General features: G+C 39.6%; 1 protein-coding gene across 1 annotated transcript; it reads left to right on the forward strand.

The window, feature by feature from the left end:
* Nucleotides 1-1,509: 1,509 nt before the first annotated feature.
* On the forward strand, nucleotides 1,510-11,225 carry LOC107186106 (pancreatic lipase-related protein 2-like). The gene is made up of 7 exons (XM_015573911.1): nucleotides 1,510-1,740; nucleotides 3,790-4,061; nucleotides 4,590-4,860; nucleotides 8,619-8,858; nucleotides 9,768-10,001; nucleotides 10,357-10,684; nucleotides 10,939-11,225. The coding sequence occupies exons 1-7, from the start codon at nucleotides 1,572-1,574 to the stop codon at nucleotides 11,042-11,044; spliced, it is 1,620 nt and encodes a 539-aa protein (XP_015429397.1). The 5' UTR covers nucleotides 1,510-1,571; the 3' UTR covers nucleotides 11,045-11,225.
* The last annotated feature ends 4,680 nt before the right edge of the window (nucleotides 11,226-15,905 follow it).

Here is a 15,905-nt window from a genome sequence, read left to right on the forward strand (position 1 = left end):
AACGATTTTCCATTTTTCACGAACACCAGTAACTGTAAATAAAGAAAATATCGTGGATCATTTGTTGTCGATTGAAAACCTATCATTTTGGATCTATTGGGCGATAACGGATTAGTTAAGAGACTTCAGTTGGAGTTTCGGGTCTGCACGTGGTGGAATATTTCTGAAGATTCGTGCTTTTGGACTTCGAACCCTTTCAACGTATCGCAATGTTTTCCCACTTTTCACGAACACCAACTGTAAATAAGGAAAAGATCGTGGACCATTTGTTGTCTCATACGATTCAGGACCTATCATTCTGAACCTATTGGTCGCTAAGGGATTAGTTAGGAGACTTCAGCTGATTTGGGGTTTGCACGTGGTGGAATATTTCTGAAGATTCGTGCTTTTGGACTTTGAACCCCTTCTTTCGCAACGTTTTTCCACTTTTCACGAACACCAGCAACTGTAAATAAGGAAAAGATCGTGGACCATTTGTTGTCCTATACGATTGAAGACCTATTAGTTAGGAGACTTCAGCTGATTTGGGGTCTGCACGTGGTGGAATATTTCTGAAGATTCGTGCTTTTGGACTTTGAACCCCTTCTTTCGCAACGTTTTTCCACTTTTCACGAACACCAGCAATTGTAAATAAGGAAAAGATCGTGGACCATTTGTTGTCCTATACGATTGAAGACCTGTTAGTTAGGAGACTTCAGCTGATTTGGGGTCTGCACGTGGTGGAATATTTCTGAAGATTCGTGCTTTTGGACTTTGAACCCCTTCTTTCGCAACGTTTTTCCACTTTTCACGAACACCAGCAACTGTAAATAAGGAAAAGATCGTGGATCATTTGTTGTCCTATAGGATTGAGGACCTATCATTCTGGGCCCATTGTGTGCTAAGGGATTAGTTAGGAGACTTCAGTTGGAATTTTGGGCCCGCACGTGGTGGAATATTTCTGAAGATTCGTGCTTTTGGTGAAAAGGTTCGTTAGCTGGATGAAGATTGAAGTCTCTGTCAGATGTTACTGGATGGATCACTGATGTTGCAAAAGTGAATCTATTACGACGTCTCCCAACCGTCAGTCAGCGATACAGACGTCTGGGGTTTTCGTTTATTTTTCAACACCCTGTTGTCGAGGCTCCTCCGGTCACGATATCGCCATTTGCGTCAATCGATTTTTTTTGTTTCTAATATTATTGCCATCCGTTGACCGACTATCGTACACCGGGGAACGGAGGATCGTCACGGATGCCAGAGTCACGAGAAGTTCTCAAAGACAGAAGTAGCTACTTGTTGTCCCTCTGTTTTTGAAGCCTAATTCCTAGTGGATTGTCATCCGTAGATCATAGAAAGTAAAATATTCGATTTCTACTAAATCAAAGAAATAGTTCGTTATTATTCTGGTGTGAGGAAATCATGAAGAAAAAGAAAGTCTCTTTGGAACTAACGGTGCCACTGGTTACGGAGCTAATGTGAAACTTGATGACTTAGGGGACCGGGATTAATTGACTTTGTTCGTGTTGCTTGAACGGTCCTTTGTTGTCGGCGTTTGTAGAGCTCAGGAGAGATAGACTCGTGACGCAAAAATGTTCCTGAACGAGACGATGCTGATATACGCGTTGACAGCGAACGTGATAGCTACCCTACCTGAGAAATCGGGATCGAAGGCGGTGGACGCTAACTTCGAGAAACAGAACGTGATCACGACCACTTTAACGCCGGAGGAGGAGGAGAATCGGTTCGATTTGCAGGACAGTGAGTAGATAGAAAAGTTTCTTCGACGGAATAGTTATTTTTTGTAAAAGCAATTAACTAAATACTTCTAACACCCTATCACATTCTTTATACTCATCTAGGTTTACAAATTGAGTCTTGGGCCTAGACCCATTAAGAATTCGGGTAAGATTACCATGTTTGGTTTCCCCTTACTTGGAACCAGAGTTGGGCAGAATTTTATTCGAATAATACACAGTGAAAGGCAGCAGTATCTAAGACTGTCGTTCTGAGCTTTAAACAGTCAATGAGATTACATAATTAATAATCATTCATGAAGAAGTATTATTTCATTATAAAAATTGACATTTCCATGTTTAAACAATTAAAAATGACGAAATACTTTTTTTAACCCTTTATCCGTTATTCGAAACTTTTTATCTAGATAATGAGTTTGCCCATCTCTGCTTGGAACTCTAAAAAGTTAGGTTGAATTTTGAAATAATGTTTATGCATACTAAACATAAAACTAGTAATAAATGCCTCTTTTTTCTAGACTGTAGAATGTGATAGAACAAAGATTCGAGTAAACTGTAATACAGTAAATCCTCGATGAGTGTCCCGAGGCTCCTCAGCACTGACAAGAGGTTTGCAGGTGTAACGCTGATTTTTTAATGAGGTTCAGTACAGTGACAGAACTTGGAATTCTGAAACCAACGAATACTCTTTTGATGATTCCTAAAATTTCAAACAAACAGAATTCAAACAAAATTAATTTTATATGTAATCTTTGGAACACTATACGTTAGTTTTGTAGTTATATGTAGACTAAAATATTAATTTTAAATAACACCGTTTCTTTTTTAATGATGTTTGTTTCATTTTATGAAAATAAAATTTCGAAAATATTCCTTTTGCATGTATTATATGTATTAAAACTACATAAACATACTTTTTGCACCATATGATGCTTAGATAAAAACTAATAAAGAAATTGTATATAGATATAAAAGTAAACACAGCAGTAATTAAATAATATTAAATTAATAAGGGCGGCCATATTGTTTCTGCACCCGGGCGGCCAACAAACCAAGAACGGCCCTGCTTCGAACACTCAACGAGGATTTACTGTGCCATTTGTGTTACTATTAATATATATGGAATGAAAATTTATTCAATACGTTGAAATAAAATTTTGTTCCAAAATTGACTTTTGAGATAAGTAAAAGTATTTGCCAGTATCGCGAAGTACGCTTGCAACGGGGCGGACAAAACACGTCAACGGCTAGAAACGCAAGCGTGACGACACCCATACACATATCTGACCAGAAGAAGCCGCCGCGATGTATCATTATTTACAGTGGATCAACACTTTAACAACGCGCAACGAATTGCCATGTTCGCCCAGGGGTTATCTATGTCGCGTTAGTGTTATCTCTGTAACGCTGCACCCTATCAGTTCCTCGAACGCCGCGCCGAGTGTTTTGTCTTCGTGTCGGATTAACGATTAACCGGCCTGGCGGCGATCGCGTACACGTGACCGAGGAATTCGATGCAGGTTCCGGTATTTACCTGGAATTTCTACCGAACAGAGTTGGTAAAGAATTGTTAAGGAGTCAGAGCAACTTCCAATGTCCCATGAACATCCCATTATTGGAATTTTATTTCTAGTAAGGGGGAACTTCGATACCTCGAACACTTCCATTTTTTCTTAAACTACGGAATAAAATTAAAATCCATGAGATACTTTTTAACCCACCAAGATGGTCCAACCTCTCTTAAGATCTAGATTACATGAATGAAAATTAATAACCATGTTTTGTTAGAATGATCTGGAAATACAGTAAATCCTCGATGACTGTCCGAAGGCTTCTCAGAACTGACAAGAAGTCCCCAGGTGTAACGGTATCTTTTTAATGCTGTTTTGCACAGTGATAGAACTTGGAATTAGTTTATGTTTTATTGTTCAGTCTCGAGGAACCTTCGAACACTCATCAAGGATTCACTGTATCTATTCCACGAACAATTTATGATCTCTGTTAGATTTCGCTAAAATTTTTATCGAATTTTTCTCGTTTTTTTTTTTCATAGATTGGTACATGTGGAGATGCTTCGAACCATACGGCTGTTTCTACATCGGACCACCGTGGTCCGGGGAAAGCAGACCAGTGTCCACGTTCCCCGCCAGACCGGACAGCATAAATCCCCGATATCTATTCTACACCCGTGAGAACGTGGGAGGGCCGTACGAACTAAAAATCGACAAATTCGGAACCTTACGTGAGGCGGCCATTCGAAAGAAAAACAATCTCTACCTGATCGTTCATGGGTTCCTTGACAACGGCGATAACACGTGGGTCATGGTAGGTAATTTTCATATTTCTGTATGAAAAATATTTAAAAACAAATTCCTTGTCGTTGGGTACCTTATTGTGCATAGATTCCTTAGGTCTTCAAAGTTTTCTGATCCAGCTTTTGCGCAGGCGCCGAGTTGAGGTTTCGATCCGAAATTTTTTTGTTATAAACAAATTATATTTTGGACAATTTTTTAGCACCATATTATTCAACACAAAAAACCGCAAACCTCGTCCATTAGAATTTTTCATGTATCTCCTCTGGTTTACGAGATAGTACTTTCGGGTCGAAATTTCGAGTGGTGGTTTCATCCCTTAAAGTCGCGTCTCAGCCGATAAAAAAAAATACGTATGCCTTATTTTTGACTGCTTAACAGACATACGAAGTTTCGTCAAAATCGGAGGGGGACATTTCCGTGCCTTTCCTTGTTAGCATAGAGGGCGCTCTGAACTCATTGCCATTTTACTCCCCTACAACCACGACTGTGGCAATATACTTAGAGTCCACTGTTTTTCGAATTTAATGTTTATTCACAGAGGACTATGAAGGAGCTACTGGTGCGAGAAGATTGCAATGTGGTGATCGTTAACTGGATCGGTGGGGCAGGTCCTCCCTACACGCAGGCTGTTGCGAACACGAGGCTCGTCGGTGCGATGACAGCTCGCATGGCGTCTCAATTGGCCAAGATCGCCGGTGTCGACCCATCGTTGATGCATTGCATCGGGCACAGCCTCGGTGCGCACACTTGTGGCTACATTGGGTACTTCATGAAGCACACGTATGAGGTTAATCTCGGAAGAATTACGGGTGAGTCCGTGGATCTTTGATCAATTCTTCCTATTACCAGTTAGATGTCCACGTAGACAGGGCCGGCCCTAGAGTAGTCGGCGCCCTGCTGCGAAGTTCTTTTATAGCGCCCCCCCTATATTTTTTTAAAGACAACAGTGGGTAATTTTCGGGTAATAAAAATAATAAAAATATAATATTGTTATTAATAATTTAGTTTAATATAAATCTTTAATATAAAAATTTTATTTAAGAAAATAATCTTGCAAGGCGCGTCCTTACGGGGCACTGTGCATCACTTACATCGTGCTAGTTTTTTTATTTCTTGTCATTAATCATACGTCAGTATAGGACGTGATTCTAACTGCAATTACAATTGCATAGCTTTTTTTCGTCGAGAATTATCGAATGTCATCCCGTTCATAGTAGTCTTATTCCACTCGATCGTGCCACCATGAACGCCTCCGAATAGAAGTATCCCCGCCAGAGCAGCCAGATCCTCACGGAAACGTCCGAAGATAGCCGATCGAATCAGAAAAGATCAGGGTAACAGTCGAAGAAAGAGAAACCCCGCCGAAAAACTGTACCAGCCATTTTGTTCGACGAGGAACTCCATGGCGTGTTTCCTATTATTAACACAAACTGCCTCAGAAGTTAATTATCTGCCAAGAAGCATAACTATTAAACCCAGCAAAATTTCAATTGGACCCATTGTAGTTCTAAAAACTACACCAACATCCTGGATCTAAAATTACTAAACAACATATACTCGTTATCTTGCAGGAAGCCAAAAGAAATTGAAATTTACAAAAAGGACCTTACTGTCGACGAAAAGATATTATATTCAATAATAATGTAACCATGTATGAAAAATATTTCTAAAAAATGATAATGGAATCTCAAGCAATGGCGATGAGAACCTTTTCTCATTTCGGATCAATCGACTAATGGATGGGACGGGGGTTGCGCCAATTGGGTTGGCCCTGAGCCACTGTTACGTAAGCTATCGATCCCATCGGGAATTACCAGGACATCAGGAGAAGACAGAGGGAACGGGTGTCACGGAAAAATGGGGACTACAGGACAGGGTGGAATATCAGGGTGATAATGTAGACCTGTTAGACACGCGTCACGTGTAGAAATGGGGCTAGAGACAGGGTATGTACATTGTCGGTTTTGTAGCTGTTGGGCGGTACGGTTATTGATAACCTGAGGGGGGAACTGGACACGCATCGACGCCCTTAAACCCGCCCGAAGACAAGATCCAGTAAACAACTGGAATAAGGGAGCACGAGGTACCAAGAAGTGGCAAGAGAGCCGATTGGGCCTCGGCGGTAGGATCAGCCAGGATAACACTAGGGGGACAATTAAATTTTTTTCATCTCGTCAGGGATTTAAAATCAGTTTCAGAGTATTTGAGCATCCTGATTTCGCTTTACATCTTCGTTTTAGCTTTTCAAAATAATCGAAACTGTCGAAATTGAACGCTTCTGTCGACTTGAAGTACTTACTATTTTTGCTTTGTTGTTTTAATTTGAATTTGTTTACTTTCGGGTTAGTGGTATCCAAAGTAAAAAATGATACAAGTGATTTTATTTTGTTACTGTTGGAGCCTGCAGAGGGACTCTCAACAATCAAAAATATAGAAGAAAATCCGGCAAACAAAGGTTTTCATAATTTTCCATTACTTCCCATGTAATTACATTATCTCTTCTTATGGCATTTTATAAATGAAATTAATTTACAATCATAGACATTTTTTCCTTGCTTTGCATCAATATTTAAAACATATGCAAATCTCAAGAAGTAGAGACAATCAAGAAAAAATAATGGCATATTGAGGATCAGGAGCACTAAATTACTTAAAATCAGTTCTTAAATCCCTGGCAACAAATTGACTGTTAAAGATTAAAAGATTAAATAAACTACCTTGTCATTTTCAACTGATTAAACGTGGAAATTCCGATTTTCATAATAAAGCATCTTAAAAATTACGTTTAGGGGGTGCAGCTCCGATGACCTTGACCTTGACATATGTTGTTGAGGACACTGTTGAGTAACCCACAAGAAGTTTTAATTGCAGCTAGTTTTTTTTATTAAAAAGTTTAGTGTCGTACTTTAGTAATATTGATAAGTGAAATGATCGATGACCTTGACATGTGTTGTCAAGGTCACCCTACTGAGTGACCTTCAGAAAGTTTCAGTTATCAAGTGTTTATTAAAAAGTTATTAAAAGAACAATGGTACCTTTTTTCTTAACTGTCTCTAACCAAATTTAGATGACTTTTTTTTCTTGAGCTGTCTCTAAAAAACTCTGAAGCATTATACTGATCGAAGTTGGTTATAGAAACTGATTAAAATAACTGATATATCTTGCAAAATTTTTTTGCTAATAACTTTTTAATCCCAAAACTCTCCTCGTACTCAGAGGAGTGTCTTTAACAACAAATTTCAAGGTCAAGGTCATCTTTAGGTAACATTTACCTCAAATATTAAGGTAATTTTTAGGTAACATTTACCTAAAATATTAAGGTAACTTTTACCTAAAATATAATATTTCTTCCTGAACGAGTTGACACTTGACTAACAATTATTTAGTCTCGTGAACTGTTCAGCCTCTGTGCTTACCGAAGATTTGAGGACTTGGAGAAAATTTCAGATAATTTTGATCTTTTCAATGTCAAATTATAAGAATGAAACTTCTGGGTCAACGAACACGCTTCAAATGACCGCACGTTACGATTCACACAAACAGTCCATTCATAAGTCGTTAAAAAAAGTTAATTACATATTTCGTTTCCTGGTGCACCAGGAAAACAGTACAAGGAGCTTTCCTACGGGAAAACGTAAAAGTCCTGTCACGAATGCGGTAACGGTTACTTTCCTCGTAGGCTTTTAATTTAGTATCTCGTCAGACCGAAAAATGACTTCCGCTTTTGCGCAATATGGATGTAACACACCACGGTTCGCGTACATTTATCAGGGACATGTGGTAATTCTTACGTGACGATCGTGTGATATGAGTTACTCGATCAGAACATCGCAAATTCAACGGTCAAGACTCTGTATCAGTAGTCTATGTACACCTAGAGATCAAAAACTACTCATTCTCTAACTTAATAAATTCATTTACCAGTCCCCAAAGAAGAATAGTTAATTTCTTTTCACGAATATTCTGTGGGTCCATAATTTTCAATAACGAAATTTTTTACTTTATTTTCTTGATCTGAAAATCTAAAGCCTGGAAGAATATAAATTGTCAGAAGTACTCACTTTCTAACTCAACAAATCAATTTATCCGTCTCTAAAGAAGAAAAATACATTTTATCTCACGAATAGTTTTGGTGAACCATAATTTCGAATACTTAATGATATTTGTTGTTAACAAATCCAAAGCCACGACGAATATAATTTTTCCTAGGATGTATTAAAAGTAGAAGCAAAAGAAAGGAGGATAATTGCTGGAACGTCGAAGTGAATAAAATTTTTTAACGCTCCCTTTTTTCTTCAATATTTTGTAACTTTGGGAAAGGAGGGGGGTTGAACAAAATCCAATTGTTTTCTTGTAGCAGGGGACAATAGCCACATTTTTCCGCATTTGCCCCCTGGTTACGCCCATGGTTAAATTTGCGCCTATTGAGTGGAAAAATACGTAATTCGGGTAGCTAGCCAGAGATCGATTTCATAAAAAAAACGCATCGAAATGTTGAGTGGATCAACCGCGGCGTTGCAGCAACGTTCACCGAACGCTTCTCACGTTTCGTTTCCCTGTCCAAAAGGCCTCGATCCCGCCGAACCGCATTTCAGCAACACGTCGACCATGGTGCGGCTCGATCCAACGGACGCGACGTTTGTCACGGCCGTCCATACCGATTGCAATCCTTTTATCAGCGGCGGCCTCGGTATCACCCAACCCGTCTCGCATATCGATTTCTATCCGAACGGCGGCCGCAATCAGCCTGGTTGCAACGAGGGTGTTCTAAATTCCATCACCTTGGAAAGTGGGAGCTTCTTCCGCGGTGAGAAAGCTATTTCCTAACATTCCTTTAAGAGATAAGATGCTCTAATTATACCCATGTTAACGAAGATTACAAATTTATAAGGAAAATCTCAGAGTATTTATGTATCCGTAATTTTCACTTGAGAATTTCTCGTGTATTCATTTTAATGTATTTATTCTACGAACCTGATAAAATGTATACAGGGTGTCCTACCTTAAATATCTCACTTATTTTTTATTTTTCGAAAAATTATTTTAACAAATGTTCAAGGTGATGTCCATTAACTTCGAAGCATTTTTGCACTGATCCCTGCATCGTAGTTGCTTTATTTAAATCTACTTCCTTACATTTGTGGATTTATCGTACTTAAGGTCAAACGAAGGTCACGCTGCTATGGGTCATTGGATTGGTTTTGACCTTAACTATTGTGCCACGATGATAAAAATGTTTAGTCTCATTTAAAAAAAAAGCTTGAGAGTGACCTTGAGAAAAATTTGTTGTTTATCACAGTACTTGGACCTTCCAACCAAATAACATTGTCCCCTCAAGTTTTTTTGTACCTTCAAAAACAAGTGAGGTATTTAAGGTGCGCACGTTTACTGGGACACCGTGTGTATTACTTGATAGATGATGAAAATTGGGCCATAAAAGGTAACACGGAAGTACAGTAATGCCTCTATAATTGATACTGTTTCGAATAATGGAAAACCAATCTTCATTGCAGATATTAGAAATGTTTTTATGTATATGTACGTTGAACGTGTAATGTATGAAAAGTTGATCAGTAACCAACAAGGAAGATCCATTAAACGACTCAGTAGAGAGGCATTATTGTATCATCCGAATGAAATCCATAAAGAGAGAAGATGAAAGGCCAGGGTACGGTGTCCTCGATTATAAACCAGCCAGTTTACCTGTCCATTTCAGGAATCAAGAGATTCCTCGGCTGCAATCACATCCGTAGCTACGAGTACTTCATAGAGAGCATCAATTCAGCCTGTCCATTCTTGACGGTCCCTTGCTCGTCTTGGGACAAGTTCCAAGAAGGCAGCTGCTTCGATTGCGTGAACCAATACTGTCCGAGATTAGGGTTGGACGCTCAACCAGGAAACTATCATGCCTCGGTGTATTTAATGACAGGATCAGGAAAGCCATTTTGCAGTTAGTATCAGCTGTATGTACATACCAATGAATAATCCACTGGACAACAAACTAGTGGATTGCTCATTAGTGCATTCAATAATTCCTTAAACCTATCTACAGTATTCCGTCGATCACTGTCCGACTGGTTCTACACGATTTTTGTCAGTTTGTCATCTTCATCACTGGAGGAGGCCGTGGAACCTGTCAAACGCATACTTTGTCCTAAAAGGAAAAACAAATTTACGAGAGTCTGAAGAATTTCTCCTATTCGATTCTTGTCGCGGACCCGAGTTTTTGACAATAATCCACGAAACACTGTAGTATTTTTTTTTTTTTTTTTTATTTGACCAATCTAACCCCAAAATGATTGCAGAGGGCCATTACAAGATGACGATAAATATTTCCAAGACGAACGAGAGTCTAGATCACGGCGGCGAGGTCGGTACATTCGCGATCCGAGTGATCGGCGAGAACGGGCAGAAAACGGAGAAGATGCAGCTCAGTAGTCACTCGAAATATTACGAGCCAGGCAGCACGCACACCGTAGTCCTAGCTGGTAACATAGTCGGGAAGCCGGAAGCGGTCGAGATCTCGTGGGAGTACCAAGCCTCTGTTTTCAATCCGCTCACGTGGAGGCTTCTCCACACTTCCCGCGTCTACATAGATTCATTGACCGTCGAGAATTTGGAGTCCTCTCATGGGTACGTATCTCGAGATCCCGTAGCAACAGACAGGAGAATTACGAATAAAATTAATCCGACTTCCCACTCACGTTTACAAAATTAATGGTACTTGTGATGGAACACGCGAAACAGTGAGATTCACCGAGCAGATAGAGTCTCTTGTTGCTGATTATTTAGTCTGCGCGTGTCTTCGTTGCAGAATAATTTCAGGTGAATACCCGTTTTATACTTTTGTTCATAGTTAAATTCCTTTTGTTTAATATATGTTACAGGATCACCGTGTGTCCCGACGAAACGAAAACTCTGATCGCAAACGAGCCTAAGATGCTTACGACAAAGAACTGCCAGGACGATGATGCGAACGTCGTTTCGGTTTAAGGATAGGATACTGAACGCCTTTGTTTGGATCGTTGGTATTTTTTACTGAATACACTGCTCAGAGTAATTCAAGGATCGGTTAGGTAACTTGACTACTCCCAGGACACTCCATCCACTACTTTTCTTCTACATCGAATCATCGGTTCGTATGTTAAATACAGTATGTGTATACGCTGTGTTACAGGACAGCTGAAGATAAAATAGTAAGAAGCTCAACTTCAGGTACTAGGGTAGCTAAACTTTAAGTACCCCAAATAACAGGATAGTTCAGGTCTAGGTACACTAGATAACAGGGTAGCTAAGTCTTAGATATCCTAGGGAGAAGCTAAGTCCTAGGTACCCTAGATGACAGGTTAGTTAAACCTTAAGTACCATAAATAACAGAATTGTTCAAATTTTGGTACCCTAGATGACAGGGCAGATGAACCCTAAATATCTTAGACAGAAGCTAAGTCCTGGTTCCCTAGAAGACAGGGTATCTAAACCCTAAATATCCTAGATAGTAGCTAAGTCCTAGGTACCCTAGATAACAGGGTAACTAAACCCTAAATATCCTAGACAGTAAGATAGCTAATCCAGAGGTACCCTAGACAGAATGATAGTTAAGACAACAAGATAGGATCAGTAACTTTGAGCAGTGAATTAATTTCCCTTCAACTCTAATCTAAGTAAAGAACAAACTATTTGTACAGACTCCTCACTGTTACCTTTGTATTATCTAACGTCAGAGAAATATACTGAACTCTTTTCTAATAGTGTCTATCAATACAGTTCTTTCTGAATCACAAGATACCCAGTAGTCCTCTTTTGGTTGAAGTATATATACAAGCTTTCTTCAGACACTACTTCAGTGGTACATACTGTAAGTTATTTAGTATTACTAGCTAACTGTAAAGTTATTTACTCCTAGAAGTAGTCGTCCTTTGGTTCATCTATACATATTATAACCTTTTATCATAAATTACTCCAATGGTACCATACATCATTAATAACTGTAAAGACCCCTAGAAATAGTTCTCCTTTGCTTGAGGTACGTATAGACTCTTTCATAAGAAGCTACTTCATCAGTACCATACATCATTAGTAACTGAACTCATTTACCCCTAAAAGTAGTCCTTTTTTGGTTGAGGTATATACACCCTTTCCTCATAAATTACTCCAGCGGTACCATACATCATTAATAACTGTAAAGACCCCTAGAAATAATTCTCCTTTGCTTGAGGTATGTATAGACCCTTTCATAAGAAGCTACTTCATCAGTACCATACATCATTAGTAACTGAACTCATTTACCCTTAAAACTAGTCCTTTTTTGGTTAAGGTATATAGACCCTTTCCTAAAAAATTACTCCAGTGGTACCATACATCATTAATAACTGTAAAGACCCCTAGAAATAGTTCTCCTTTGCTTGAGGTATGTATAGACCCTTTCATAAGAAGCTACTTCATCGGTACCATACATCATTAGTAACTGAACTCATTTACCCCTAAAACTAGTCCTTTTTTGGTTAAGGTATATAGACCCTTTCCTCAAAAAGTACTCCAGCAGCACCATACATCATTAGTTCTAATTGTACAGTCAGTAACATCACTTTGTGATCATCCTATATACCAAGAGGAGCAAGGGAGTGGAACTCCGGATCTGTTCCATATACAATAGCGGCGGGCTGTCTGGTCCTCTTCATAGACGGGGCCGTGGCTGTCTTCGAGGGGGATCTTACGACCATAAATTACGGGGTTGCCGATCCGCGAGAGCAGTGATTTACCGGCGACGTATGAAAGCGGTCCGCCAAGGTGAAAGAAGCACGCGTGCATAATGACAGTGAAAGGAAAACGTGGCTTCGCTATTGGTCGCGGGCGAAACCAGCGCTATTATGCGGTCCCCCGCTCTTACATCCAGCCACAGCTCGGCGGGAACAGAGACAGACTGCGGAAAATGTTTATTCCGATTCGCAAAGGTCGACGTTTTTCCGGGGCGGCGGGAAATTACCGCGCGTGTGGGGCCCCGTAGTGTACAGCGCCGTAATTACGGATCAAAAGATGGCCGCTTTCGACGTATGTAACTTAGTTACCGGGCAGACGACTCCGTGGCTGATGCCTCGGGAATGAAAGTGAACATTTCCACGTTCCGGACGTCGTTCCACGTGGGAACGAGAATCGGTCGCATAACAAGAACCTCGAAGACGGTCGCATTTTTACTTCCTGCGTAGCTGAAAGACTCCTAGGTGTCTCTTCTCTTGGGCCAGTGTTAATTGTACTTTCATGATTGCCATGACTTTGGTTCTATTCAACTGAAGCTACAGGATTGAACAGAGTCAAGGTGATAAGAAATCTTTGGACAGTTAGATCGTCAGAAACGGGACATTTTTTGGTGATAGCCTAGCATTGCTACGAGGGCCTAACTCTTGGTACTCCTACTGTTTTGGATGTTTAAGACTTGGTCTTAATGGCAAGTACTTGAGCTTATTAGGTATTTAGCCACTATTAACGCAAAGCTATAGGGTTGAACTGAGTCAAGTTGATAAGAAATCTTTGGACAGTTAGATCATCAGAAACGGGACACTTTTTGGTGATAGCCTAGCATTGCTACGAGGGCCTAACTCTTGGTGCTCCTACTGTTTTGGATGTTTAAGACTTGGTCTTAATGGCAAGTACTTGAGCTTATTAGGTATTTAGCGACTATTAACGCAAAGCTATAGGGTTGAACTGAGTCAAGGTGATAAGAAATCTTTGGACAGTTAGATCGTCAGAAACGGGACACTTTTTGGTGATAGCCTAGCATTCCCACCAGGGCCTAACTTTTGGTGTTCCTACTGTTTTGGATGTTTAAGACTTGGTCTTAATGGCCAGTACTTGAGCTTATTAGGTATTTAGCCTCTATTAACGTAAAGCTATAGGATTGAACAGTTTCTAGGTGATACAAAATCCCTGGACCGACAGGTCATCAGAAACAGGACGCTTTGAGGTGATGGCCTAGCATTGCTACCAGGCTCTAACTCTTGGTGCTCCTATTGTTTTGGATGCTAGGGATTTGGTGCTAATGGCAGCAGATATTTAACAAAGACTATAGAACAATGTCACAGATGGGTGAATGATACGTTGTACATAAGTTTTTGCAAGACAATTAACAAAAACAATTCAGAGTCCTATATCCAGTAAGATAGAATGAAAAATCAGGAAAGTGTACCTTCTGCATTTACTGAAATCGTCGGTTCTGTGAAAACCTGAATTACAGGCGTTAAGTAGTACTCCTCGTTCGTGTTATATTTTTCAAGGTAACATTTTCGAAAGTGCCATTAATATTAATTGCGATAACATCGGTGCAATTTAAAAATGGGTCGAGGTGCAGAGGTTTCGCAAACGGAGACCTAGTAACTGTTCGTCTTGAATGTAATAATAAACAGCTGTCAATGTAATATTTTTTCTGAAGGATACATATGTTCTTAATTGGTCTTGTTGCTAATGTTGTTTCTCGTAATCAACCGTGTTTCTCGCGTCGTAGAGCAACCAAGATGGAAACTGTGTATCCCGAGAATGACATAACTCGACCATACGTACAGAGATAATATTTCGGTCTTATTACGTGAGCATTCCAGGTGAAAGTAACCATTCGACCCGATTTTATCCAATTCAATTATTCCAGCTACATAATTTCTAGTTTACGCGGCGGTGGATTCCTTACTCACCTACAATTCGATTTTTCGCGGGAAGGGAAACGTCGTTTAAACAAAAAAAAAAACGCAACGAGTCTCGATGGTAAAACCGGTGGTAATAGAACCGACCTCGGCCATTTGAATAACACGAAACAAATTTCCTTATTGCGTTACACGACTTTTTGTTTTCCCGCGGGGGAAAAATTGTTCGTTGCGAAAACTGCGCCGTATCGAACGTATTTCTTTATTCTCTTGGCGAGACGCAGAATGGAAATGCGTTTCAGGAAACTTATTACGTGTATCTGAAGCAAGAAGTGTTTTTTTTTTCATGCAAGAGTGTAAAATTAATTCTGTGTATTCTTCTTCCTACAGTCATGGTCTGGCGAGTTACTTGACGGTTACTTTTCCATCCTCAACTGGCTGGTGCTTTAATTGGGTATTGGGCGGGGCTTATTTTCGATCAGCCAATAGCAAAGAAGGGAGAAGTAGCCAATCAGTTAGCGCAGAATGATATTAAATGCACTCTATAAGCGCAATGCTAGTCCCGAATGGCGCAACTGTAAAGACATACAGTAAATCATCGATTATTGTCGAAGGCTCCACGGTGCTGAGTGTACACAGTTGAGTTGCAATTTTTTCAGTATAAATCAAAAGAAATCAATACTGAATATCAACGTGGTTGTCCAGTTTTTTCAATACAAATTCAAAATTTTGCACATCTTTTAAATTTTTCTGGCTATATATATATATATATAATAGTATGGTAGCTCTGAAAAGGGCTGATATCGTTGTATAGACAAGGTTGCCTCCAATGGTGTATCGAGAGGGTATAATTTCTGAAATCGAAAGACTAACACGTAAAATAAAAATTCGTCTGCAACCATGCGATTTTCACAGTAACGAAACTATATGTGATAACATGAATTCAACGCGTTTTTTTAATTTGACAATTTTTGTAATTTAAAAATTAAATTCAGCAGACCTACTTGTCAAACATTCAGAACGTGAAAAAATTCACGAATGATAACCTGGCTACGCCCATGAAGATAGTTAAGAAAGTAAAAAAACTGAAACTTAAGGGGGGAGACTCCTTTGGGGCCAACTCCGAATCGATCGAAGCGCTGATATAATCAATCGGACACTAACGAAAACACATAATCGATAATTGGAACAGCTTAATAATATGACATCTAACGGCAATACCCACA

Source organism: Dufourea novaeangliae, unplaced genomic scaffold, assembly GCF_001272555.1.
Source record: "Dufourea novaeangliae isolate 0120121106 unplaced genomic scaffold, ASM127255v1 scaffold72, whole genome shotgun sequence".
Lineage (NCBI taxonomy): Eukaryota > Metazoa > Arthropoda > Insecta > Hymenoptera > Halictidae > Dufourea > Dufourea novaeangliae.